This window comes from Dermacentor variabilis, chromosome 2 (genome assembly GCF_050947875.1).
Source record: "Dermacentor variabilis isolate Ectoservices chromosome 2, ASM5094787v1, whole genome shotgun sequence".
In the NCBI taxonomy this organism is placed as follows: Eukaryota; Metazoa; Arthropoda; class Arachnida; order Ixodida; family Ixodidae; genus Dermacentor; species Dermacentor variabilis.
Window position 1 is genome coordinate 119752057 of NC_134569.1, and position 25922 is coordinate 119777978.

A 25922-nucleotide genomic window follows, 5' to 3' on the forward strand; every position below is an offset into this window, starting at 1 on the left:
GCTGCTGAATGCGTGGAGCACTGTTGCTCTGCATCCGGTGCCGAGTTACGCAAAATCCAACAAAAGTGATCGCATCTCCAAAAGCAACCGACTAAGAGCAATGCTCCATGGCAGCGCTGCCACTGGTGATTGACGCATGCTGCACACTTTGCATCGTCGGCAATGCGGCAATGCCTCGAGCAAGCTCGTGAAAGTAGGCTAACGGAATTTTGACAGTTAAGTTTTGTTCTGTGACACATTGCCTATATGTGCCGTCTCATTTCACAATAACGAAATTGTCGCGACAGTAAATTTTTTCGTGTTCCCCAACAATTTCGTTATTGCGAGGTTCAACTGTATCATATTTGTCAAGTCCTCATGAACACATTAGAGTACTGCGCTGCTGAATTTTTAATAAGGAATTATTAGTAAAAGCAATATTCAGCCAAACTAGATTCAAGCATGCACAATTACACCTGTTCGGAACACATGATAACATGTCTGTGTTGTCCTCCTAAGTGCTACATTTAACACCATGCTGCACTTATCACATAAACACAGCCTACACACTATTGAAACCTACATTCTAGGAAGCTGGCGCAGGAGTTTCCAAGTAATGTCCTTTCACCAGCCACACAACACGCAAAACAGGAAATTAATTCCTCACTGCCTTGGAGCAATGCAGTGTAGGTCTCACCCAGGATTACAAAACGCACTGAGTGCTTTTGATAACAGTTCCATCTGTTGCCATTGAATAAACACACAACACAGTAGTATTGTTGATTACCGTTTATTTTGTCACTCGCAGATGAAAGGTTGGAAATTGGGAAAAAAGCTAGCCTAATGCTCGATAGTTAAGAGAAAAATTCCCACCTACATGATTGGTTAATATTCATTCCCTCCTTGCCAGCCTGAAGTCCCATCCTATTTATCGTCACACACCAGCAACCATAGATAACTTGCAAAAGCAATCTTATGTAGTCGCAATTGTGGCAAAATGCCTGCACTAGACTACAGGGAGGAAAAAAAGTGAAAAAAAAAAAAAAAAAAACGGAATGGTGCAGAAATACCAAGGGAGATTCCAAGTCTTTAAGGTGCGTTTCTATAACTGCATACACCCCTATTTGTTCTTGATGCCCAGAATGCAGCATGCAGTTCAAAACTGTAGCATCTAACCTTCAACCAGTGCTTAGAAAAAAATATAATAATAAATAAAAAACTTGTCTTAAAAAAATTACTAGGTTAAAACCTTGCCCCAAAATGCTTGTGAGAACAACAAAGGGACTTTAGAAGCACTACTCTGATTACAGATTTACACCACCTGCTTCAGGAAGAAAAAAAAAAAAAAGACTGAATTTTTTTTTTCCATTCAAGAAAATATCTTTATATTAAAGACAATGGTGTGGCTGTCCTCCCTCCCAATCTCCAGACTTTCAGATCATTGGATGCCCGATTCGTGTCAGTTCCTCGGAATGTGAGAGAAAATGCTTTCTGCAGCTAGGGTTGCTGGCTGTTCCCCCATCTTCGTTCACAATTTTGGCTCTTTGCTTAGTGTTAAAAAACAGGCCACGCTCTTCATCCCTCCTTTTGTAGCGTCCGTTCAAGAAGAAGAAAAAGCGCTTCTGGCAACAGTTTCCGCACGGGTAACGTATAAGTGTTACAAAAACACATTTTTCTCTCTCTCTCTCTTGCAGAGCAGAGCATAGCAAAGTTATTCTTCACAATGATAAAAGACTGCGTGAGCTACGCAGGTGCATTAACTGCTGAACAAGTTGAACGTAGCTACAGCAAGAAGCCACTGAAAGATCTGTGGATGTTTCACTGCAGGAGTCCACTTCCGAAAGATTACAGTGCAATGCCACATGCACTTGTCCCTGCAATGCTCATGCAATTCGTCACAGCCTGGATGCAAAGATTGTGGAACTTCATCATTTAGTAAATAAAACAAGCAGAGGGATTTATCCCCTTCATGCAGTCCAACTATGGTGCTGCACTTTCCCACTGACAAACAGTGGAGTCTAGCTTAGTCAAGTCAGTGCACTGTAGAATGGGAATTTTGCTGTTAAATGCACAATCAAAATCACTCAAGAAGGCCTTTTTTTTTTTTTCATGTGTATGTCATGCAACACTTGCCAGCACAGCTTAGTGACTGGCCAAGTGATCCAGGATTTACACGTCTTGGAACACTTTTAAAAAAGGTCTTTTGTCTAGAAAAACGCGCTAGACTCTCTCCGAAAATGTCCAGAGGCCCCAAACGTTTGTGTTTGTCCTCCACAATAACATTTTGTCCTAGCTCTTTGAAGCAGGAGCAAACACCTTCGATCGAGTAACAAACAAATAAATATGAGAAAAAGTGCAGCCGCAGATCTCATTTAATGAGAAAGCTACTATGATTGCACCTCTCTTGCCGTTCTTGGAACAAGCAAGAGTAAACTGCACTTCAGCACAGACCTGAAAAATGCATCAATCACAAACCACCTGGATCAGCTAAGCCTGAAGTCCTAATATTAGTGCAAACAGTCCAAAGGTAAAACGAAGGGAACAAAATAAAGTATGCCTTGGCTGCTGAGAGAGCTGTTACTGAGAGAGAAATGCAATTGGCTAGAGGTAGAAGCCGATAAAAAAATGGGAAGACGTTATAGGCCAGCCTGCAGCAACTTGCCTCCTTGTCGATCGGACATGAAAGCTACATCAACCTTTGTGCAGGCTTGGCTTTGCATATAGGCCCTGCCCCACACGCGTGGGACCGGATGAACGCAACACTGCCCCAAGGTCGGATTAAGGACGCGGGTGAACGAAGAGGAGGGAACAGCCAAAGGCCGAAGTGCAGCTCATCTGACTAGAGACGGGTTTTCTTTGAACAAGGTACCTTGAACATCAAAATGCTAGGGTTTTCTGCCATGTGGGTGGCAGAACTCCTCTGTTCAATCCAGGTTGACCAGCATGCTGCTGAGCCAGGTACCCTGCCTGCCTCACTTCTTGGTCATGATCTTCAGGTACTGCAGTGCGCACCGCGCTGCAGCCACCTGTGCCTGCTCGGGCGTGTCGGCCGTGCCAAAGCACACTGCCAGCGGCAGTGACGTCAGCTGGACCAGGCACTGGTGCTTGCCTGCATCAACAAAACAAACAAGACGAAGATGAGCGGCAACATTGGGTGCGGTACTACATGCTCTTATGACAAGATGCTAGAAAATACAAGGAATGCAGTTGACCAAGCTGAAGCAGGATGGCTTGGGGAGAACGGGCTAACATTTCAGCACATTTACAGGTTCATTTTGGCACAATGAGCTGGACAAGCATCAATCATATTAGTGATTGCGTGTATGAATGATTGAGAAGATGCCTAAAATCCTGTACAAGCAAAAAAACAAAGACAACTGCTCAATCAACAGGTGTTCATAGTGTTAAGATTGGGGGCTCAATCCCATCGCTCGTGATCCGTTGTCAAAATTGGAGTCGGGTATGAATTAGAAGGTAGCTGGCCCATGCCGTCGTCCAACTTATCCACGCTGAGGACGTTGATGAAGGGAAGGACTGCGTCTCATCGAGAACGAGGAATATGGGTTTATTTACAATATTTATATCAGTCTAACATGACTGCTTGGGAGAGAGTGTCAGTCTAACATGACTGCTTAAGAAAGTGAATCGAGCATCCACACAACAGCCGTTTATAAACACTCAGTCCTCCCCCGATTTCAAGGTGGCGGATTCAGCACAAAGCCTGCTTCGTCAAGCGCATTCTAGCTGAAGCGACGGAGAGTGGAGGATGCGCGTATTGTTCCCGACACAAAGTCGACTTAGTCACGCCGTGGCTAGAGGTTGGTGGCAGTGCCCCACCGCAACTGGACGGCAAAACATGCACTGCAGCTGGCCGTTCTTAACAATAGTCATAGAATAAAATGCTAGTTCACCGACTGCGTGTTGGCGCTGCATGATCTAATTTGTTTCTTTAATTACTCACATGGCATAAAAAAAAGGAGTGCACAAATATTCTAAACTTCATATATTAATCGAACAGTCCTTGCTGTTTGATTCATATTTGACTGGAGAATTCGCTACTACACGAAACATTTGGATATTTGTTGGCTCAAATATAAGGAATTACAATAATCGGGATTCTACAGGGAGAAAGAATGATGCAAGTTAAGTGGGTTCTGAATGATTCTGCTGCAGGAAAGGTGCTGTTGCCTAGGTCGAGGCAGCAGTTGCCTTAGACCATGTGGTTACCTTAGATTAGACCACTTGTGGTTTAATAATATGCACCCAACGCTTGGTAAGGAGTGTTTTTACATTCTGTCTTGACTGGAGTACAGCTGTGGCAAACTGAGAAATACACCCACCACCTTATGCTCAGAAAAGAACTATCTCTCAGTCATAGCACACTTGCTCTCCTCCCATGGTGGAGATGACAGGCCCTGTAGTTACAGTCAATGTCTGATTTTCTGGACTTTTTACACCTAACTGCAGGTCTAAAGTGGCATTCATCTCTGCCATTTTGATTATCTCCAACGTTGAACCCCCACTCTCACATGCTGATCCGCTAGCTGTAGCCAGCTGTAGAACTGTGGCCACCGCATTGTATTGAAACCACAATCCAGCGCTCTCGCACGCCAATCCGTTGGCAGCCACAGCTTGCCTTAGCTGTAGCTTTTGTGTTTAGTTGTTTGGTGAGCCTTGCAATAGGTCGTGCGACCACGTTGTGCTGCTATGCGCCCCCTTTGACGTTCGCTGAGAAGCTTCCTGCTGTTTAGTACTGTGTTTTTCATCGAGCGGACTCACAGCTGATAGCAATGGCAATGACTACGCCTTCATCACATTCGCTCACGGCTTTGAGGCGCACAATGCCCTATCGTAGGCTGAGGATGAAAAAGAAAGTCGCCATCATCAAGCAAATTAGAAGCAGCCAGTCACAAGCTGACGTAGGCAAGGAGTTCAGAATTTCGATGCAAACAGTTTCGGATTTCATGAAAAATAAGTTGAACATCTTGGAAGTCGCCAGAAAGTCAACTGGGACTAAAAAAAAAATAATAATAATACAACACAGGGTGTTTACCCACAACTTGAGGAAGCACTCCTCGTGTGGTTAAATACCATGAAAGCAAAGCAAATCCCAGTCTCGGATGACATCTTCAAGCAAAGGGAGGAAGGAGGCTTTCGCGCTTCAAATGAACGTCAAGGACTTTCAAGTTCAGCATGGGTGGCTTAGAAATTTCAAGAACCGCAATGACCTCAAGTTCAAGAAGATGTGAGGGGAAAGCCGCACTGTCGACGATTCAGCCATTGTGCAGTATCGGAATGGAAAGCTACAGCCTTCGTTGCAGCAGTTTGCGCCTGAGAACATTTTCAACTGCGATAATAGTGGATTGTTCTACATGTTCACAGAGAAAACACTTGCAATTGCTGGTGACCCCCGCCATGGCGGCAAACACAGGAAAGAGCGGCTGACTGTCCTCGTCGGCAGCAACATCTTGGGCATCGAGAAGCTTCCGATGCTCGTCATAGGAAAATCGAAGAATTCAAGGTTTTTTAAGGGGGCAACCCTACCTGTTCAGTATGAGGCCAACAAGAAGGCCCGGATAACACAGCAGTTATTCGAAGTGTACATTTGCAAGTTGAAAATAAGGTTCGAACAGCAGAATCAAAAAGTTCCGCTCTATGTGGACAACTCTGGTGCGCATGGCAACATCAGAGACCTAAAGGCTATACAGATGCAATTTCTGCCACTGAATATCACAGCAATCCTGCAGCCAATGGACCAAGACGTGATCCGCAACCTGAAGCTTCTACACAGGTCACGCATGCTCAGCTGCATGGTGCTGTGCTCAGACAGCGGCAAAAGTTACACCGTTAACCTTAGGTCTGCTGTTGGCATGCTTGCAGACTTGTGGAACGTGGTTAGACAAGAGATGCTTAGCAACTTTGGCCATGCGGGCTTCACACTGTCTTGTCCGGAGAGAACGACAGCATCTGCGATCAATCTCCTTTCATGGATTTTGTGTTTGACGACCTGCACCCCGCTGGCGTTTTGGTTCCAATCAGCATAACTTCGCCGCTGACGACAAAAATCTCAAACTCTGTGTGGAGGATTCGGATGACTCAGACACTGAGAATGAAGAGCCAGTGTCTGCACAGCTGATGAGCTCCGATTTGATGTGAGCACTGATGACTCATCAGTGTACAGCAAAGATCTATAGCAAGTGGAACATGGTGCAAAAGAGGATGAATGATCCTTTTACGCTGCCAAGGCTGTAACAGGTAGCGCTGACCAAGCTGAAGATAGCGCCGGCTACCATTAACGACACCCTCTGTCGAACTTTTCAGAGCCACCTTGACAATGCATTGGCAGAGTTGCAGCACAAGTCTGACACTTTATCCCTGACCATCTCCATCCAAGAAATACCTATAAAATGGTGCATTTTCTACAAGAAACAGCTTTCTTGGACTGCCAAATTTTTCTGATGTTCTCATGGTTTCTTGGGTGTCAGAAAAATTAGGCATTGACTGTAATCCACAATAACCCAGTACACGACAAGTGCATTATGAAGGGTCAAGGGAATATGAACAGTGATCACATCTGTAGCGTATCTCTTATAACAATGATTCAGTGTTTTTGGTTTTTATTTTCGTAAAATATGGCAAGCTATATTCAGCTTCTATTCCCCCCCCCCAAAAGTTGTGTTTTTTTTATTAATCTTTTTTCCTGGTAAACATGCACTGCTTTATTTTTTTCGTTCGACAATGTTTATTAGAGAGTTATTTTTGTTATGGAGTTATCAGTCAATTTTTTTCAGTGAATATCTTGTGCACTAGTTTTGTTGACACTGAAATGCACTGTATAACTGAACATCCCAGGCTCTTCACCCGTGCAGTTGCACCCAATGCAAAGAATAACGATGTTTTATAACAATGTTTTAGAAATTTAAGCAAGACAAAGGCTTCAAAAGAGGATGGGGACGAAGTAATTAAGAGCGGCCGAACCGAACAAGGCATTCCACAGCCTGGAGGCAACAATTCGACAAGAGCACTTCATCGGAACAAAGATAAGTCCTTTTGCGAAGTGTTAGCTACAGCCCGAGGTTTCCATTTCATGCTCACTGATGATCACTTCGAAGCTTTAAAGAACCATTCAGCAAGCGCACGCTGCTATATGGCCATGCAGCTATGCAGGAATTAAAGATGAGGGAATTTGAGGTTCAATCACAAATGCATTGAGGCTTTATTTGCAGGTAGGAAGCTCAGACACAAATAAGACAAAGATAGCTGGGACAACCAGCTAACGTTCGACTTTGACCTCTCCAGACTCGTTGCATCGTGTAATTGCAGGCTTGCCAAGACATGCCAATTGTCATTTTATCTTTGGTGACAAATTTTCATTCAATGACCCTTTTCAGTTAAAGCTAGGCGTGTGGGAATATTAACAAATTTTGCATGGCATCAAATATTACATTTTTAATATTCAATTAGATTTGAAAACCAGGTATTTCAATATTTTCAAATACTAGATGGGATGCAAATACAGACGAACCCACTTATTATGATACCAGATTTAACAATACTCCGATACAATAAGCAACTTTTCTGTGTGTCTTATGGTAAAACAAACCACTCACTACAATGTTCCCGTGCTGCATTACTGGCTATAGAACTATTTGGCCACTAAGTAACTGTGGCAGAAAAGAAAGAAAAAAAAAGAAAAAGAAAGGAAGACAAAAAAAAAAATGCATATTGCACACCTTCGCCACACCCGCCATCATGCCCCGCACCCCTCATGACACACCTTCACCCTATGCATCACCAGCCTTGTGGGCCTCTCTCCCGTCTCCCTTGGCGACTCGTATTGAAAAGGGGTGGAAGAGAGATGAGAGAGGGGTGCGCAAGGCCGATGAAGCAACGGAAGCTTGCCGTGTCTGGTGCTGCTGTAACCGGATTGCCTTTTCCAGGCAACCCTGTTATAACAATGATAGGTTACAATGGTGGGATTTTCTTGGCATTTGATTATTGTTATAAGTGGATTATACCCCACTTATAGACTATATTTGTGGACAACTTTCTGTGGCTGTGAAGAGAAAGCTATGGGGGCGGAGCTTCTGCACGTGTTACCGCGCCAAGTAGTCCGCCAGCGTTTGACAGTGCTTTTGGTTGCTCGGAACAGGCACTGAATCAAAGCAGCTTCCACGTGCAATGGTTTCACGTTTGCCGAGATGCAGAAGGGAAAAGCCACGAAATAAGCGAACTCTTACATTCAGTGGTGTGTTTTGTCTAATTTAACGGTTGCTGATAAGGTGTTTATGTTTCCTCGTCTCCAGCTTAAACTAATGTGGATGGAAACGCGGGACTCTTTTCAGAAGCACTCTCCCTTTTGTGCGCTTCGCCTTCGTAGCTTTCCTTCCGATGGTATAGTTTCTATTGTCAAACTCGGCGGTGTTGCACGGAACCTCCACCCACCTGTGCCTTCGTGGCGCTGCAGTCGCACCCAGCTTCACTTCCTCACTAGCTGGCTACACGGACGGGCCAGACAATTCACGTGGTGCAGTGTTGGTGTATTGTGGTTGGCTGTTGACGGTGGATTTCAGCAAGCATGTTATCTGGGAAACTGGGGCCTTCACCGCGTTTGTTGCTCAGGCGTTCCACCTGCGGCCGTATTCTGAAACGATCCACTTTGGCGATACTATCGCCTCAGCAATAGTTCGCCGTCAGGCACGTGCTGATCGCTTGTTTTAGCAAAATCACATGAGCTACATCATGAGCTTTTGCTCAACCAGCCAATCAGCGTGCGCCTAACAGCGAACTATCGCTGAAGTGGATTGTCTCAGAATACAGCCCCTGCAGCCATTATCACCGAACTTAGGTCATTTGTGCCTGGAGCTTTGAAGCATCCATTTGGAGCCCTAACATCTGTGCTGTCAGCCAATGAAAGCATTATAGAACAACTAACAAAGTCAAACAAGGTGTGGTGACCTGTTCTGGGCCATCTTAGAAGAGCTGTCAGAGAATACGCTGAGTCTTGCTGGGTGCGCCTTGCACTTTCAGGAACTGAGTGCAAGCATCCTTAAATTTTATTTAGTAGCGTGCATGCATTGTTATGCATGGTTCCTCCTGGAGCAGCGGCGGGTATCCAGTCTTGAAGCAAAGGCAGCGAGGAAATGTGCCAAACTGCTGTAGGTGGAGTTGGTTTCCACGTGGGCGTAAATCATTTGCCTAGATTATGTCCCTTGCGACAGTTTAGGTCTTAGCTATATATGTGGGGCATGCAGTTGTATCTTTTCTTTTTACTTCATTCTTTTTAAGTAACGCATTCATTGTTTCACAAGAAAGTTGTGCAGTTATTTTTGTGGATAATAAATTTGGTTTCGCTGGCTGGCTTATTACTGGCCCAGGCCAAACTTAATTAAGCAAGTAATATCAGCGACGAAATGTGCCTAGTTGCTCTAGGTGAAAAGTAAACTGCGTGAAAGGTTAAGATGACAGGAAGGAACACACGACACCGAAATGCAGCTTCTGCACTTCGTCGTATGCGTTTCTTCCTTTCGTACAGTTTCCCTTATTTCAGTATGAACCAACTAGCCCGATACATCTTATTGCTGTAGGTGGATACCGCTTTCGCAAGGTATCACTAATTCGGACAAGGGAGACCGCCAGCGAGCATGAAATATGTGCAAGCTGTCCGTCTGCACGAGCTCAAGGCTGCGGCGAGGCGTCTGCAGTGGAGCTCGATCGAGCGGAACCACCATCTGGTGGCTGTCAAAGGAGTGGTGACAGCGGCGGTAAGCGCACGGGCGGAGAGTTTGACAACTGAAGCTAGTCTAGTAATGTTGGGTTCGATTGTATTCGAAGCAAATGAAACATACTGTTGGCTCTGCAGCAGCCAACACAATTCCTTGCGTTTGTTTCTATCTAATCTATGAAAATGATGTGGCCGTTTATATGCACAATTTTCTGGGGGGGGGATGGTAGAAAATTTAATGCATAAGGTACTGCATTTACTCGATTGTAATGCAAGTTTCTTTCATGATTTTTGTTGCTTAAACTATAACTGTGCGTTGTGTTCAAATAACAATAAAATTTGCAATTCTAAAACAAATATCCTAAATTCCACGGTTTTTAGCATTACATTTACAACCTGTACCTTTATGGCTTGATCCAATCTATAGACAAGTAGATCAAGGTCAAAACTTGTTTTTTTTTTTTGGCATCAACACCATTTTCACTGTACTTGTGACTGGTGCCGCGGTCACGGTGCTGCAGTACCCTGAGGTCTTTTGCATTTAGACTCTGTTTATTCATAACCTTATGACGATGTAGTGCATTCAATATGACACCAGCTTCGAGAGACTAGCAATTCTGATGGCTGAGGAGGAGGGAAATTCTAGCGTGGCTTGGTGGCTCGACGTCAACGATTCCCGGACGACAGGATGAGCAGGAAGCCCTCTTTAAATGAAAGGCCGGTCAGAAAGGCTGTGTGGACATCGTAGTGTCCTGGTACTGTCCCCAAATGGTTGTGTAGCTTCTTAAGAAGTGCTTGATCTAAAACAAGCTTGAAAATGACGTGATCACGTATAATCTCTTAGTTTTGCTTTCGTGAGACAGCTCGTCCCAGTATGAAATCTCTCAAAGTATATGGCCGATAGTGTTCTTGGCACTGATAACGAGCTTGGCCCAGCGCCAAAAACACTTTTCGGGGAGGCTTTTTGCGCAGAGTCACGTGAAATTTCGCGTAAGTTAAACTATGTCCAAAAGGGATTGCCCAAGAATACCGCCCAAGGAAACCTGAGACTTGAGACGATGTTTCCGAATCGTGATTTTTTGAATGAAGGTACCATATCTTCTTCCGTTCACCTCGCGTTACATTAGTGGTTTAATTTTTTTTTCTTTCACCTGAATGGAAAGTAGACCCTTGCGTTAAAATTGCGGTCGTGCTACATTCGAGTATAAACGATAAGCACAGCCACTGGGCAGCTAAGCTTTGCAGGAAAGCTTCGCACAGAGCATGGGCACACAAGGGGCCCTGAACCACTCTTTATCAAAGTTGAGAAATGCAGTTGACGTTAAAGTACACTCTTTCAGGAAAGCTTTACAGAAAAAATCGACACCCATCTCACGATGACTGTCAACCGTAATGTGTGTAGCACTGAAAAAATATTTCGACACAATGTATTTCCACCGTCGAAATGAGTTAGAGATGAGGCATGTAATGCAACGGGATTCTGCCTTCACGCTTCCATAAGAACACTTGGCATCTAGTGTCACCACCATGTGGCCACTGAAATGCATAGGTGAAATGCATCATGCGGCAGCTGGGCACCTCCCTTGCACTTATTTCTAAACATGCTGTGCCATCTAGTGGTGCTGCCAAGAAGCGACAGCTAATGTAGGGCCAAATGTCTCCAAGTTAGCAGGCAATACTAATGCATAGGTTGGCAAGACCAGACAGCATGAATGACAATTTTATGAATTACAAAAAGTCAAATAAACTTTTACTGTAACAGCTTACTAGACTATTTTTTGTTTTACTGCTGACAACATAATTGTGATCTTATAACATGTTAAAATATATAAAGTGAATAAATGCATCTGCATATCCATTACACTATATGATACTCAACTTTAAGCATTTGTATTCGATTTGAATTTGAAAATTTTGATCTTTGCACATTTTTAATTAAAACTGAATGTCAGAAAACAAATATGGTGCAGCTTCTTGGTTCTTGTTTCTTTGAAACGAAAATGCTATACCCTAGTTATAAAAAAGGACTTTGTGCACGCGAGAAGCAATCATGTGCAAGGTTTGTACACACAGCCGCAGAGTGATCCCTGTTTGAATGCTCATTCTGTGTTTTCATTCATAGTGAATGTGCCTCTGTTTATGCTGAACACAGTGTCAGAAAAAATAACCAGCATAACTGGAGAACTGAAGGAAGAAAAACTTGAAGCAGTACACACCATCGGGGCTGAGCTCGTCTATGGGCACGTAAGTAACCTCGAAGCTCTGCTCGTCAGCGATCTCACGCAAGAGGCCGACGTAGTCGATCCCTGCAGTGCTGAGAGAGGTGCCCTGCAGGCTGGTCAGCCGAGCACCGTCCGAGGCCTGCAACTGCCGCAGCAGCTGCCCCACCTGCTGGCTGTGCCGGGGAGTCAGCGCACTGATGTTCTGCTCCTTCAGCCCCATGTAGCACTTGGCCTCCTGGAGCACGGTGCTGCAGGGTCCCAATCCACCAGAGCCAGAGCTGAGACCAGACTCGTTAAACTTATCCTGCACGAAATTAAAAGCAGTGCAGTGTGTTCACTCATCTCTCTGGCAGCTGCAGGCACAACGGGAGGGAAAGAAAAGCTTCCTCCTGTAGCTTGCACGATCCTACCTTCAGGCCAACTGCAACGAAATTTCTGTTTAGCTAATTTTTTTTTGTACAGTGAATCCAGGATGTATTGAATTATTGTCTATATCAAACAGTTGTAACATCCCCTTGAAAATCCCATACAAAAGTATACCATTGTACTTTGTGTGTATCGAACAGCTGTTCGAACCGCTACATCAACATATCAGACATGCCCCTTCAAGTGTGTTTCTCCAAACGGGGACGCAATCACTCAGTCGAACATAATACAACTGCCCTCGCGGCATTTGTAGGATTTACCGCAAGACACTGATGTATTGCAGCAAATCGGACTTGAGGAAACTGGCCCCCTTCGTGCAACACATATTAGACCCTTGCCCATTTTTTCAGGTAAAAAAATAAAGAGTGCAACCAATTTCTACTTTGCTTAAGAGCTCTAGTGTAATTTCTATGTCAGGTTTTCTACTTGGGGCTCATTGAAGAAAGCTTGCGTTTGATTTCGGGATGTGTTAGAATCGGGCAAATACTGCCAAATGAATTGGTGGTGTGTTTGAGTTTTTTTTCTGCATCTTGTTTAATTCCACCTGCTAGATAATTAGATTAATTTTGTTGGTCCTGTCAGACTCAAATTGACAGAAGTCGACTGTATATTTATGACCACTCCGCAGTGCAAGTGACTTGCGACATTCATGTGCAAAACAACTAAGCCCTTGTGTCTTCATACGCAGAGCAGTGAATTCCTGCTTTTAACAATCTGGGAAAACTGTTCCAGATATGCGGAGATTTCAGGTAAGCTTCAGTAGTCATATGCTATATTTTGAATTGCCCATACAGTAGAAAACCGCTGATAGTTTTTCAAGAAACTGCAGAAAAAAAGAAAAAAAATCTACCAGCCAGGAAAGCATAACCGTGAGGAAGGCCGCAAATCACTACAGCAGCGTCAAAGAACCCTGAATGGCTGCCAGTACAGTTATTATACGTCTCGGTGCTCATTCTGTGACTGGGGAAGACACGCATGTATAATTAAAGGGACCACGGAAACCTTTTCTAACTAATCATAGAATGGCCTCACTGTTAAAGGACATCGTCTTGCAAATCTCATGCTTCAAATATTTTTCACATCCTTCAACTATAAGTGGCGCTGCTGCACCGGTACCCAGCTTCCTTTCTTTTTGTCTCTGCTAGTGCTCTATTTCAGAGACGCTGACTAAACAAAACCAGCAATTATGCAACACATCTAATGCTTGCCAGCCCAAAAGAATAAATGTAGCCCTGCACCAGGCAGATATGGCCCAGTGTGCATGGTTCCAGGCAGGTTTTAACCGATACACACTTCTTCAGGTGCTTTGACAACTGCTCTGTGCATGTTTTCTCCTGATATGCTTTGCAGCGCCTTGCTTGTGTTTACTGCAAAACTGTTCACTTGTTGCAACGTACCAGTTGGTCACACAGCTCAATTTATGTGACGGTCACATTCAAATGTAACGCAAGATGCCAGAACATTGCAGAATGGAGACGTGTCAAAGGGTAACATAACACATGGGAGCCAATGGGATTTATGTTGGGACCGTAAAAGTGTGATGTAGCAGCCAGGAAAACACAACAATGAGGAACATATTAGCAGGGTTCTGCTGTATATCGAATGATCTTTTGCAACAGGGAAATGTAAAAAAGTCAGTCAGGTTCACTAAGTGCACTAGAGGCCCTCCATAAATTATCCAAGTGCAAATCGCTATTAGAGGCGACATTTTGAGCATGCTGGTCAAAGCTGAAAAACATGTTAAGTAATTTCTCCCTGCTGGGTTCCAAGTCGGGTTATGCTGAGAAATAAAAATGTGGATAACTGCAATAATGTGGGCCCATGAAAGACTAATGGAAAGAAAGATCCCATTCAAGGACTCAATCTGGGTACTTCCTGTAACATTTATGTGAAAGAAATGAAACGCTACAGTGAATAAACTTCAAATGATCAAACCCGTGCTCAAAGGGAAGACATGTCAATACCAGGAACATATGAATTTTTTTTTTACATTCGAGTAGGGCACAAACACCTTACTCAAAACGTTTTATTGAAACATGAAGAAACACCAGTGTGATTGTTGGCAGCAACCTCTAACTGTGAAACAAATGTTAATAACATGTCCAGCGTTGGAAGAGAAAAAACAAAACATTCTCATGAATTTTACAAAACACCAACAAAGAGGTGCAACAGTTGAAATAAAATTTGCAGCAATTTTAGGAGCAGGAAAATCCAAACTTGGAGCAGGTTAGGAGAAAGAAAGCTCCATTTTGGAGTACTAAATTGCAAATTTGGATCATTTTAATAGACAAGAAAGCTTACTTTTAGAACAGAAAACAAAACGATATGAACTTTTACAGCAACTATGTGTAATTAGCTGCAGCAATCAGACAGGGCTACAAACCATTAAACTTCAGCACAATAATGCTTTAGTTTCAGCGGACAAAGTCCTGCAAAAGTGACCAATGAATTCTGCAGAAACCTGCAAGGTGTGGTGAATTCGTACGAATCTGCAAAACAGGTTTATCTGAATGCTTGGAATATTCTTATGACCAAGCAAAGAAATACAGCATAGAAGAAGAAGGCTGGTAGGAAAACAACAAACACATTTTTAAATCTAAACTCCAAAGTGCTCTTATACATGAGCAGCATTTGACTAGTCTAGAACTTGACAAGCTGAAACTTATTTGTAAGGATGTGCGAATACCGAATAGTAAGTCTCGAATCAAATACCAAATGGAATCAAGAAATAAAAGCCGGATGTCGAATTGAATATCGAACAACAAAATTATTTAACAGAAGCTAGAATATTTACAAGCTCTCATGAAAAAAAAAAAAACGGCTGTTGTACGTGATCTGGGGTCAACTCCCTCCGGGCCGTAACAGTGTTACCAGCCATTGAAAACAACTTTTCACTTGGTACACTCGTTGCTGGAATGCCCATGTACTTCATGGCCATCTTGCACAGTCCTGGGAAGTGTTGCTTGCCAGTTCCTTTCCAGAATGCTAGAGGGTCTTGGTCCTTACTGCAAGTGGGCTCTTGCAGGTACCGCTGAAAATCCTCGATGTTGGCTGTTTTGGAGGAGTGCCTTCTTTCTCATGATGCTGCCAACTTCTCAATGCTGTCCTAGATACCGCTGACGCGCTCCTTGTGAGCTGCAGATGTTGACGCTTCAGTACAGTCACTTGATACTCCTCCTGGAGAGCTCTGCAACTCAGTTCGTGCAAGCTCCAAGAGCCTTGTTTCCTGGAACGTTGGAGCACAAATGATGTTCTTAAACCTTGGGTCACAGGCAGTTGCCAACACATACTCCTCTTGCTCATCCTGCCCTGGAAACCTTGTCCTCATGCTTTTCAGCAAGTTTCTTGCAAACTCTGAGGTGTCATCATCGGCTGCAATGCAGTCTTTAAGGACCATTTGTGTTCCACAGAGAAATGGCACTACTGACGAGAAAGTTGCACACTTCTGGCCATTAAGGTCGCCGATGCGATTAGTTCAAGAGCTTTAATGAGCCCAGCCACTGCTTTCCACTCCTCTGGTGTCAGGTTGGGCACAGTTGTCTCAGAGGTGGCAAGCTCTAAACAGCTGCACAAGACGTGACAGCATGTCATGCTCACTGTTCCATCTCGTTTTCACCTTGTCTTGAGTAAGTTCCAAAACTGAAAGCTCCATTCATCGCTGGCAATCCTGCAGTCTTGTTGCAGCTTGGGCACCGTGTTGTTTGTAATGACCAACAATTGCGCGACACTTCTTGAGAATGGCAGTAACTCCTGCTCTTTCTTTCTTGGCATCTTTTATAGCTAGTTGCAGTGTATGGCGCATACACTGCATTGGGACACAAGAAATGCCCATAAAGGCTGCACGGAAGTTTCGTGCATTGTCCGTCACCACATAGACTGGCACTTCTTGCAGTGGCGGCTCCCAGTTATCCATCATTGCTTGCAGGTGCTCCAGGATGTTGCAAGCAGCGTGGCTCTCGGTCACACTCCGGTTGTCCAAGGCAAAGCTTCTCGTATTGAAGTTGAAGGTTAAGTAGTGGCAGGTGAGGCTGATGTAACTTTGGTTAAACCTCAACGTCCGCATGTCACTTGTAAACTAGATCGACTCTGTGCCTTCCTGGACATACGCATGCATTCTCTCCTTGACAGCCATGACTGTCTCTGTACAACCCCGGGATGATAGTCCTCGAAAACGTTGCACGGCTGGGTATATTGTACGGCTCCATGTGTTTCATCAGTTCTTTGAAACATCGACTGTCGACACAGAGGTAAGGCTGAAGGTCGAGCGCCAGCATTCGGGCAATCCTCGTGGCTATCGATGTTCTCTTGCGCTGCAAGAGGTCCTTGCCTGGCTTCAGCACACTTGTGATGAGTGGCTGTGCACTGTCTGGTCTTCCTTGCTTCCTGCTGTCTCTAAAAAAACACAGTGTGCAAAGAAAAATGCTTGTTCTTGAGATGGTTCGCAAGTGGCAGCAACGTACTCGATGGCGTTCGACGTTCCGTTTCACAACTTTTGCACGTTGTCTCTTGGGCAGAGTTCTTTACGAAATGTTTCCAAATCGCAGTTTTCATTTGTTCAGTCATGTCGCCCTTGACCAAGAGCAGGATCGTCACATAACGTTTTCCAACAGATAATGCAGATGAAATTCGAGAGCAGAACACGTTGGCTTGGTTTCCAATAACTAGGGACTTGGTGGTTTCAGACTGCCCAGTGAAATGATGCCAATGGCCAACGACGCGAAGCACACCCGGGAAACGAGGGAAGAGAAACTGGCGCCATCTCTATTCCGCTTGCAAAAGTAAGAAAGAAATTGGTTGGCTCTGCGGCCGAGAGGTGGCGTGAGTGCCGCCTGCGCCAGCCATGCAACGACGCGACGCAGCGAACCGTGGGGTGCCGTTTCGCGGTTCGCAATGGCACCCTTTCTTTTTGCGCTCGCGAATTGCAGTCTCCGATTCCTCTCAAGTGTATCTACAACTTTTGCTTGTGAAGGAAACGAGACATAGTGCAGCCTGTGCGAGCGACGCAAACAAAAGGCTGTTTTAGTTGAGTTTCACAGTTTGGCTGCGTCACGACCACAATTAAATCTGCGTGCTATTAGGTTCATGGCATGCAGGCTCTGTGTATGTAGAGCCTGTGCGCTAGACCATGATGGAACAGTAGAACTGAAATGTGTTTCGCATATTACCCGCCAACCAGGCTCCCCGAATATATCGAATATTAGAGTAACCGGGTACTTAAGATTCAATTTGCATATCGAACTATTCAACAAGTTACAATTCGATTCGTATTCATATATTCAAGTATTCGCATACCCCTACTTATTTGCATACCTAAGAGTTCTTCCATCTGAGCAAGATCTGACTGCACTGGAAAGCCATAAGACAAAATTGACTAAACTGGTCTTACCTAGGACAATAGCCTAACTAGCAGCTTTTACGTGACTAGTGCAGATGTCATTGACATGACAGCAATGCTTGCGTTTTCCAACATTTTCTTTCCGAGCAACCCAAGTTTATTGAAGTGTCTGCTCAAGGCTTGGATTTCCTTTCATTAAGAGCACATGGCTACTTTCTACCTTGTTCGTGTTTTTTTTGCTTCACACCCGAGTTGATAATTTACTCGGCATTAGTGAACAATGCCTTGCTGGCCGCCAGTTAGTCCTCTAAGCGCTCTTTTCTGCTTCAAGAGTGGGTTGCTCCGAGGCAGGCTCTTCTGTTCCCTACATGCAACTAAAGCATGCCGCAGTGTGCTGCCCGCAATTGTTTCTGGCCGCTTCCAGAATTTGCACAAACATCCATTTTTCTTAAGGAACGAATAGACTAGCGGCAGGCTTCCCCAACAGCACGCCACGCAATGTCCAGCCAGAGAGCCTCTGCTGCTGTCGTCTCAGTGTCGAGCAAGCGCCGAAAATGCTGCTAGGCCTAACCAGCTGGCTGTTTGCAGCAAGGCTGTTGCATACAGTTCTCAAGAACAACAGCTGAGGATTGCAAAATGCACCGTTTAGAGAACACTTTATTTTTCATCAAATCAATTCACACACAAAAGAAAAATGTGCTGCTACTTGCAGTGTTCAGACTGTGAGGCACGTGATGCATCTTGCATGCAGTGCAGCAGCGGCAATACACATGCTCCGAGAGTTGAACTTGCCTCGTACTGCATCTCTAGTCCGTGCTACAGATTTGACAGTGGTCGTCGCTTGTTGCCAAAGATAAAATTAAGACATCGGTTTAAATACTACCAGCCGTGCGACTGAGAACTTCAGCGGCTAGCCGAAGCATTTTCACGCAGCTTAGCAGAAAAATGGTGCCATTGTCACAGATGCTGCACCCCTGCTAACACCGATATCTCTTTTTGATCTTATTGGAAAACACTTATATTTCTTAACTTGTGTTTAAGGTTTGAGAGGCAACGGGTGGTTGACGGATCATAGCCGCAGTTGCCGTTGTGCCATAAAACTCTACATAATTAAACTATTTCGAAATCTTTGGAAGTTCAACATATCTGGGATCAACTGTATATGTACAATCACCAAACGATTATTTGGCCTTGACTGGGATCGCTTAAAGGCTCCAAAAAGTGGGAGTCCACAAAAAGCAGATTCATCACGGGTGTCTTTATTCTGCAAGTGACCAACTTGTAAATGCATTGTTGTACAAACAAACGCTTGCATTCACGCAAATCAGTCTCACAACCAAGCCTATCCCTCTGGCACAAAGTGGTTCTTGGCATCTTTAATGCATTTAACATTCACACATCATTGCAATTTATTACATGTCATTCATTCCATTCTACATAATTTTCATGTCAAAGAATACAAGTCAAAACAACTCACATCCTCGCCGTTCAGGAGGCCATTCTGAACATTCTTGATAAGTTCAATCATTTTCTTGGCAGCCTGACGTTTTGCCAGGCGTTTTGACTTGCCTTTGCCTGAAAAGAAAGAAAAGGAGGGGTGTGAGCGGGCTATGTGCCGATAAAAGTGGCCTGGGTGTGTAGCAGATATAATTAACGAATACAGTAAAACCTTGTAATTCAACCCTCGTTAATTCAGAAAATAGGATAATTCAGACTCATCCAGTGGTCCCAGCAGCCATATGCATTACTTAATACAATCAAACTTTCGTTACTTCTGATGTATTTGGCCGAACACCAGTTAATTTGGACAACTCTCTGAGCTCGGCGAACGTGTAGCACTGTAAACGTGCACCGCATGAGCAAAAATGGCGCTAGCATCCAACCAAAACAAAGTGGCAGAGTCCACAGTGCCATAGACATCACATCAGCAGAAATTTTATGTGAATGACAGCAATGCTAGAATGTTTTGTCTCTATTTGCACCTTTAATGCCTTTATTCTTGCATCAACCGCCGTGCTTAACAACGCATTGGTCTTGTGCCTTCATAAGTGTGTAGTTGCCATCCATGATCGCATCAAGAGCCATCACGGTTCCATCCACAGCTGTTTTAAATCTGTGCACATGTTGGCCGGGCGCCTTCAGAACTGCAAGATGATCAGAACTTCAAAACTGCAATGACCGTGTCAATAGCAGTTGCGGTTTCTTCCACAGTGGTTGTGGCAAACAGTCATTTCATTCTGACTTTGTGCAAAGCACTGTCGAGGATGAAAAGTACTGGCTATATCGCAATGGACGGACGATTTGTTGGCGACCAGCTCATTGGTGAAAAAATTATCAGGATGTGTGCATGGTAGCAACAAGCATGTCTCAGGTGAAGGCACGCGCCACGGTAACGCTGCGAAGGCAGTTGCGAGGCCTTCGCCACCTCAAGAGCCAGTCAGTCACGCGATGGCAAGAATTCCAGCTTCTGCACTGCCTTTGTGCAAAATAGAAACAGGATTTGCTCATTTATTCGGTAAATAAAATTGTATTCACATAGTCAGCATTTGTTTTTGTTTTCTTGATCCCTCGAGAATTTGACATTCAGTTAATTGACTTTTTTTTGGGGTCCTGTGAAATCCAAATTAATGAGGTTTTGCTGTACAAGCTGCCATCCTGCAGAAATTGTGCAATAATTTTTTCCCTGCTCAGCATTACACTGCTGCTGTCTTGTGAACCATGTTGTCACTCGACTACGTGAGTGCACTACAGTTTTCTAAGCAGGCTCGTACAGACGAGGAACTAAGCCAAATGTTTTAACATAAAAGGAAAATATCATGACTAAGTAACATGCTAATATATAGCAGGACAAATAAATCTGGTTGCTCATCAGTTCCTTACTGCCATTGTGGCCATGACCACATTACAAGTTGCAGTGCAGAGCATAGTACTAATACAGTATATACGCAACATCAAGATAACAGAAAAAGAATACAGTTAAACTTTGCAATAAGAAAATCAGCGGGAAACAAGAAAAAAGCTCATGTTCGTGAGAATTTCATTGTTGTAAAATGACAGCAGAGATTGCGAATGCATCTCGGAATGAAACCTTACAGTCACAATTTCGTTAACCTACTCTGGCAAGCCTTACTCGAGGATATGGAACCGTACTGCCGACAGCACAACGTGCGCCCCATGCAGTGGTGGCACGGCCGTGGAGCACTATTCTCAGTCGAGCGTTATTGCGAGATATTGCGAAACCCGGCACTGGACGTGGAGCAACAGCGCTCCACGCACGCAGCAGCCCTTCTCCAGCGCACGCTGTCGCCCTTACATCCAAACACACCTGGTGCCGAGCGCAACAGTGATCATATCTCATATCCCCGAAGGCGATCGATCGAGATTACGGCCCCTTCGTGCAAATCTACGTCCAGCGCCAAATCTGCGTGCAATGCCTGTTGAATGGCACCGATACCAGCGTTCTTGAAGCAAGGGACACACGTTCCCGAACGGTGACTCAATCACAGCCTGATGCGTGGCAGTCTGCGCCACGAGCACCATCTCGTAAACAAGTCCACATCGGTAGGACGTGGATTTCTTGGTTTTTGCTGCACTTTTCTCGTAGAGTCACACATTGTGCACTGCACTAGGGGTGTAAAAACCGTCGTCGCATGGCAGTAGCAACATGCGTGCCACTTCAAACAGGTGGCCATGACGTGTTTCCGGCCCACACAACAGCTTCTGGTGCTTGGTTGGTTTTGTAAACAAAAATGGTGGCACCCATGCGAGCATAATGTGGTGGTATTTCACGCAATTTTAGTGCAAAGCAAGCACATTTGAGCCCATCTTGGAGCCTGTTAGCCTTGCGTGAGTAGGTACAGTCAAACCTCAATATATACAACACAGATATATCAAACCCTTTCTAATCGCAACCCTTTCTAAAAAAATTGCATGCATTTTTAATTTTTGTATTTCAAACGGGGTCGGACGTAAAATGGATCTATAGAACTCCGCTACCCCAGGCCACGTGCACTCTGTTGATAGGCGGACAGCTTTCTCGCAACACCCTTGAAGACAGCGGTGGCGCAATGGGCGTTCATGACTTCTGCGCACTATAGCTGGACACATTGAATGTGCTAAGGGGGCCACTTGAACGTAGTGGCGTACACATGCGGCGGTTTGGCTGGTTCGACAAAATCAATGACACATTGCATTTACTGCACTGACTCCTCCTTGGCACCGTGCTCTACTCCTGCTGCGCCTCGCAAGGAATGGCGGTTTGCTTCTGCGTGTGTTCACTGGGCTCCCTCATAGGTGCCACGGCAGTCGCCACTTAATACTTTGTTATTGACGGTGTTTCAAAATGCTTCGATTGACGGATGTGGAGATTGCGGCGGAAGCAGCAGCCAAACGAAGATGCTGCCGAGGTTGATCCTGCAAGCGCTGGTGTCGCCCCGCTCTTAACCTCAACTGAGGCTGTAGCTGCTTTGGTCCTTCTACGTTGCTACTGCGGCACAACAGAAGGCACGGGCCTATCGCTTGTGGATGTTAAGGATGCCATGGTTAAGCCATGGAGTAAGACATTTAGGAGGTGAAACTCCCGTCAGCGCGAGCGAGCGCGGGCGACCAGATAAGGTCACAATTGTTGTATGTGCCGACGGGGCCATATACAGTGGCGGCGCCATGCGGCGCGTCGTAAAAGCCGCAGAGAGAGAAAAAAAAAATGCAGCGCCCGGACAGGCGGCTCCAGCGCGCTTTCAACGACGGTGATTTCTTTCCAGGCCGCTAGGCGCCGCCAGCACGATAACGGCTCCGCGGGTATGTGACTTTTTCTGGTCGCCGCAAACAGCGGAGTTTCCACTCCTAAATGTTTCTTGCTCCGTGGGTTAAGCACACGGCTGCCAATAAGAAGCAGGCTACACTGCGGCAGTACTTTCAGCCAAAGAAATAGATACTTCGTGTGAAGCTTCAAGTGAGTATTTACTGCGTTACTATTGGTTCATCAATTGATTTGTACAAGTTTTTTATGCATTTTTTATGTGATTATATATATCAAATTCAAGCTATATCAAACTATCTTGCAATCACTGCACTGTTCGATATATCGAGGTTTGACTGTAATATGCGGGACTATGTTCTGCTAAATTTCGTTGATGCGACACTTTTAGCTCAGCAACATTTCACTCTCGAGAGGTACGAAGTGCATTGAATCCTACGAGCGTTCACTGGGGATACGAAAATATTTTGTTGTCGCAGAATTTTGTTATCGCAGGCTTCGACTGTATTCAGAAGGTCATTACAAGAGTGGTGTTGATGCCAAGCTGAAATCTACAAGTAAAAACGCGAATAACTAGCAGCCTTTACAAAACAGTGTGTGATAATAAGCACAACAATAGCATACATGGGTCGCAGTTGACGTGGCATAACAGTGTAAATACAGTTGTCAACCAATAATTTCGATAGCTTCACACTACCGCCACTTCTTGCTTCATAGACATAACTGAAGAGGACTGAAATTTCCGATGCATTACAGTGTGCCATTCGACGATTTGGACTGCCTGCATGAACTAATGCAAATTCAACAATGCAATTGAGCACAAAGAGCAACGTTTTGGTTCTGACACAGTGCCTGCACTATGTCAAAAGAAAAAAGGAGAAGTGGCAAAGCCCAGCCGATCTAGTGGTCACCGACTGCGCCCAAGCCATGTGACAAGTCGAGCTGCTAAGCTGTAAAAGATACATTTGCGGTTTACCGTACGTGTTCCGTGTGTCCACAATTTGTTCATTTAGGTGTGAAATAGCGACATGGTCCTCAGCAACTTCCTGAACTGTTATTGCGTAATTCTGTCACTCTAAATCATCAAGCAGCTTCAAATGGTGCCGACTCCACCTTCACCGATTAAATTAAGTTCTAGGGTTTTGCGTGCCAAAACCACAATCTCCTGATGAGGCACACCCTGGGGGGACTCCCAATTATTTTGACAACCTGGTGTTCTTTAAAGGGATACGGACACAAAAATTGGTGGGTGGTTTTCTGCGTCAGAATAAAAGTTGAACTGTTAAAAATGACGAATACAACAAGCTGCTTAGAAAAAAAGAACGAGAAACACCTTTCTTTTGCGTTTTCTGTTGCGCCTTGCCTCCAAGCGGCCGCCGGGAGAAGCTGAAACTTGACGTCATGACACCCCCGCGTGCCCGCGCACGCGCGGCCAAGGTCAGCCACAGCCGGCACAGTCTTTCTGGAGTGTCGGTCCCTTGCAGCGTTTGTTTATTGCCGTCGGCTATGTTCGCACGTGGTCTGTCTGAAACATTATCCCCGTCAGCGCTCCATGCAGGTGGTGCATCTTACACGCGTGTTCGCACGGTCGTCGATCGGTATTGAAGCATTCTTCGTAGCGGAAGAAAATGCCCAGACATTACTGCGTCCACGGCTGTTATAACAGCATTATCGGTCGTGACACGCCGTCGCGCACGTCTCCCAGAGACAAGGTGCGTGAACTTTGCATACGTACCTGTCAGCCACCACACCCAGCATGGAGACTTCTAAAAAATGGCTTCACTTGCGCGGACCACTTCGTCAACGATGCTTATGCGACCAGGCTAGCCCGGCTGTGCTCAAAAGCCTTGGCATGCCGCTTAAAAGGCTCCTGTTGAGGCAATGCAATTCAAAGAGCGGGTGCTTAGTGACGCATTCGTAACTGTTAGCTGTGTTCGCCAACTTTTGTTGTTCTTGCAACAGACCCTCTCTCTTTCTGTATGCATGTAGCCGCAGCGGTGACCGCAGAAGTGCCTGTTGAAAGAAGGGAAATTACCCTTTCATTGGCTGTGCAAGAACAGATATTCTCGGCTTGTGACAGAAATTGTTTACCCTGCGGATGCATGTGTTTATCACAAAACAAAATAGTCATGTTGTGTGCACTCTCGCTGCGTCTAATATTGAACGACAGCATACGAGCGCTCTTTTAATTGATCAAATATACAAAACACAGCCAGTGAATGAACGCCAGACAACAGCATACATGTGTAGTAATCTAAAATGCGCAGCACATTTATCTACCTTGCCGTTTCACACGTTGCTTTTCAACCTCAAGCAAAAAATTACGAATTTTCATAGGTCTCTGCATAATCATGCGTCAAGTTTCATGACTTGGTTGTTTGCGCAGCATTTCCCTATTAAATGTCACAGCTAAAGACTTTCCTTTGTCTATGGCCACAGAATCTATGTAGCTAAGTGATCTGGTCGACGGGTCCCTAGCGCAGCCGCCCATCTCAACGAGTTCAACCAGTAAATGGCTTCTAATGGCGTGAATGTGAAAGTAGCCGTAAACACAGGGCTATGAAACGGCTGGAAAATTCTACACATGCCGTGCCTCGTCGCGTGAAAACGAAGTGCACAGCGATCAAAAGCCGACAGCGTAGGTAAGCACAAAGCGACGAGCTACGCTACCTACGATTCAGCCGTAATAGCTCCCTTTCTGCCTCAACGCGGGTCACGAAACTAGGCATTTTGCATCCTACGTAACATAATTTTAGGAACTGCTGGTGCTGCACTTCAAGTTTACTAGAAAAAGAAATTAACATTTTGCTGGCCCGGACTGCCTGACCGGCACGTTCAAGGCCGCCTGCTCTTCTTTGCCGCTTGACGCGGAAGGCTCGTAACCGTAAGCGATTACATTTCTTGCTAAGTTGGAACGGTCCTCATCTACAGACGTGTACTCATCGCTGGTAGAGGCACCAGAACCCAAATCCATGCTCGCGATTGCGGCGGCGGCGCACCTCGAATGACCGTGGCCGGCCGGCTGGCTATCCGACGGGGGTGTCGTGACGTCACGCCTTCCAACTCGCTTGGGCCGTGCGGTGTTGCGCGCGCTCACAAAAACGTCAAAAATAAAGCCATCCGCTGAAAAACGAGCGAAGTGACTACTTGTTTTCGGTGTACTCGCACACTGAGGACTCATTTTCTGTATTATCGTAAAATGTTCAGATTTTGTGTCCGTATCCCTTTAATGTGCAACCGATGCATAATACACGAGCCTTTTTAAATTCCAGCTCCCTCGGAATGCAGTTGCCACGGCCAAATTCGAAATCGTGACCTCATGACTAGGGGCACAATGCGTAGCACCACTGAGGCAAGGAAAAGGCAAGGAAGTACAGCAGACTATGATGAGTGTTGTTTGGCACGGAATACAGGAAAATTTGGTTGCAGCCATTGTTTGTTTACTATTTTACCATGCAACTATATAAAGTTCACTTCGGC

General features: G+C 45.1%; 1 protein-coding gene across 1 annotated transcript in view; it reads right to left on the minus strand.

The window, feature by feature from the left end:
• Nucleotides 1-753: 753 nt before the first annotated feature.
• Nucleotides 754-25922, minus strand: part of LOC142572621 (protein Loquacious-like) — a 36953-nt gene continuing 11784 nt past the window's right edge. The window contains exons 6-8 of the mRNA XM_075681863.1: nt 19164-19261; nt 11920-12229; nt 754-3088 (exon numbers count right to left, since the gene is read on the minus strand). Of these exons, the coding sequence (XP_075537978.1) occupies nt 2952-3088; nt 11920-12229; nt 19164-19261 (545 nt within the window). The 3' untranslated portion in view covers nt 754-2951. The remainder of the gene's footprint in view (nt 3089-11919; nt 12230-19163; nt 19262-25922) is intronic.